This window comes from Halyomorpha halys, unplaced genomic scaffold (genome assembly GCF_000696795.3).
Source record: "Halyomorpha halys isolate HHAL.00 unplaced genomic scaffold, Hhal_1.1 Scaffold1064.1, whole genome shotgun sequence".
NCBI lineage: Eukaryota > Metazoa > Arthropoda > Insecta > Hemiptera > Pentatomidae > Halyomorpha > Halyomorpha halys.
In genome coordinates this window covers 81,556-84,835 of record NW_027104635.1, presented here as the reverse complement: position 1 = coordinate 84,835, position 3,280 = coordinate 81,556, and the positions used below count along the sequence as shown (strand labels likewise).

At 29.1% G+C, this 3,280-nt stretch overlaps 1 protein-coding gene across 1 annotated transcript in view; it reads right to left on the bottom strand.

Annotated features, from left to right (window-relative positions):
• Positions 1-609: 609 nt before the first annotated feature.
• The window catches only part of LOC106688146 (modular serine protease), a 23,834-nt gene continuing 21,163 nt past the window's right edge, over positions 610-3,280 (bottom strand). The window contains exon 13 of the mRNA XM_014432472.2: positions 610-3,249. Coding sequence (XP_014287958.1) covers positions 3,044-3,249 — 206 coding nt within the window. The 3' untranslated portion in view covers positions 610-3,043. The remainder of the gene's footprint in view (positions 3,250-3,280) is intronic.

Genomic DNA, 3,280 nt, shown 5'->3' with positions numbered 1-3,280 from the left:
TGACAAAAAATAAAAGATATATATTGCTGCAGGGATGCGATATCGACAGCAAAACATCCATGTTCAATATTAAAGTATCGGTGCTTACAATACATTGATGTTTTTGAACATCCAAGAACATAAGGTTTGTTCCAACAACTTCCGATTATTCAGAACAGCACGCATGCGCGGTATATGGTTTGGGAGGGAAAAACACGTACTACACATGTTCCGAACAGTTCTGGACAGTCAGAAGTGGTTGTTGGAACAGACCTTTAATTTATCTTTATCCCGTTTTAGCGTGAAGGTAGGAAGTACTTTCTCCTCCTACCACATTGCTGATAGTAGCCTATTTAAACAGTTATATATATATTTTTTTATTAAGTTACTTTTGCATTTAAGAAAATGAAAAATTGAGACAAACGTAAAACATCGGCTTCAATAAATAGATTTTGAAAACATCGATGTCGATATCGCACCCCTACATTGCTGTTAATTCCCTCTTTTACATCGGGGCTGTCAGATAATTTTTAAAAAATATAAGAAAACATAAAATAATATATTTTTAAATGATTCAGTAAACATATCATTCCTAGGTATTTAGGTAATGGAAATAATAACAAAAGAAAATAAAGTAAAATATTTACCAAAAATATATCACAGCAGTATTACAAGTATGAGTTTAAATATATCCATTGCAATTAAACACTACCTTAACAATTAAATACAGTAAAATATATTTATATAATGAGTCTGTTGCTAAGAATTAATGGCTTTCAAGCCAATTTTTTTAATTTTCAATACTTTATACATGTTGTACTTCATATTGCGAGTGGATTTGTAAATCTATGCAAATAAAAAATTAACTTTGGAAAAATACAATATATCAAATACTAAAAAAAACAAAAACAGAATACTGGGTCATTATATATCGATTCAACACACTTTTAAATCTTACTATCTCAGATTTTCTTTTAATTTTACAGAAATGTTGTATAAGTAAAGACATAAAAACATGTGTAATTTTATTGAGATGTGTCTGCTGATTTTTTAATTTATAAATGGGCTCAAAAACAGAGAACAGCAAGTTTTGAAATTACTGAAGAAACTTCCCTAATTTAACTAGAGATAAGGGGTGGATATCATTTTCATCAACTCCCATAAAATCAACACTTTGTTCATACTAACGCCTGTGACAACAAAAAACCTGATATATAAGATTTTTTAATTGATAGTAGAACTATAAAATGAAAGGAGCATATATTTAATAGTACATAGTGATAATGCTCAAGAATTTAGCAAGATATATATATATATAAATACTTTGATTACTTTTTTCTTGACTGTTAATGATATGTATTTTTGAGGTTCTTGGAGATAAGTCAATAAGACAATAGTGATAACTATATTGAGGCGACATTTCGCAACTTCTTTCTAGCAAATAGTTCATTATTTATGTTTTATATTTTTTATATTTATACTTAGTGTTCATCATATAACACATAAAACATAATCTAGAAAGAACGGTTAGGTTTAGGAAAAACCAAAACAAACCCACATTTACCATTCTCCATTTCACCCCTATTCAGTTCTGGTGCAAACCTAGATGTATATAGGTATCACAGCAATGTAGAACACACTGTAACAAACAATTGTAAGTAATGTTTAATTTTGATTGTCCCCAGTCCTCTCTGTGAATGTAGAGGTGAGCGAAATTCCGAGTACAGTCTCTAAAGGTGCAAACTGTTCAGAGCAAAGGAGACTGATGTGAGGTACACAGAAATTTCTATGGAAGCCTATGGAGGACCACAGGAAAACCACGGAATTCCTTATTTTAATTTCTGACCTGGCCATCTAAAGGAAGAACACGGACGAAGAAGAAGTAATGTTCAGTTATTAATCTTAGATTATACTTTCTTAATTGTAGTTTGTAGTAAGTAATTAGTTGAATAAATTTTTTTTTTTGTTAAACTCCTTTGTTTTTTTCATTGTAGGGCATAACCATGCAAACAATAAAGTTGTGAAATATCGCTTCAATATAGTTGCCTTATTAACTGATCCTCAAGAACCCCCTTCCTCCCCCCCCCCAAAAAAAATATATTCTCACACATTTATTTATTTTTAAGTGTGCCAACAAAAATATACCAAATGAATATATACGAAAAATATGATAATATCAGCTCATTTAATTAAAATTAATAGATTGTAAGATTCACAAACAAAACAGTCTTTTCATTAAAACAATTTTTCTGATATTAGCCATTTCAGTAAAGCAATATTCATTAAATAATAAGTAAGTAAGTTTACAAAGCAAAACATCTAAGTCTCTAACTGTTTTGAGAATTCAATGGTATGATAAGAGGAGCAAGATATGGAGAAGGTTACCCTCATTGTTGTAAGAGACCAGCTAATATGAGAGTTCTCATCTCTCAATTTATATGCAATTGAAATTCAAATAAAATATACATTGATAAGTTTTAACAGCCAATATAAAAATATAGTCCCTTTAAATATAATTAAAAAATACACAAAAAAAATAATCTTAACCATTTTCCTGATAAATTAAACATTAAATCATTTATATGATTATGATAATGGGTGAAATATCCTGATAGCATTAGAAAAATACAGATATCAGTAAATCAGAAACCAAGAAAAAACATCTACAATTCTATATGGTAATAGAACAAGACTACCTTACTTTCTATACTTAAAAAAAAAATTTGAATTAAAGCTCATTCAGCTGCTATGAGAGCTGGCAAGGCTAATATTGCAATAAAATATCTGTATATATTTCAAACTTGATTACCAAGTCCTTATCTCTTAATGTTAAATGATTAAAGTGATCAAAGATAACTTAATTTCTATGATATGTATCTCTTTGGTGTTTCATAAATGCCCTCCTTATTTCATAAAATATAATTAATATCATCTATCGCATTTTTAAATATCATTCAGAAAGTAAACACCTATATCAGATTCAGCATATAAGTGTAATATATTCATTCTAAAAAAAAAATCAATTCCTGGTACCAATTGTAATAACTGCGAACGAGAACAAAAATTAATTCAAACGTATAGAACTTCTAATCGCATACAAAACTTTATCTATCCATTCCATGTGTTCAGTAATATTTGTAAATGCAGCTATTGTATCAGTTTGCTTTGGCTTCAAACTAACGATTCCATAAATAAAATGCTGTTCTTTGCCATTGGTAATCCTGGGAAAGGTTAATCCACCGCCACTGTCTCCTTGCTGCACACTGGTACCTTTACAAAAAAAAATATTAATAATAAAATA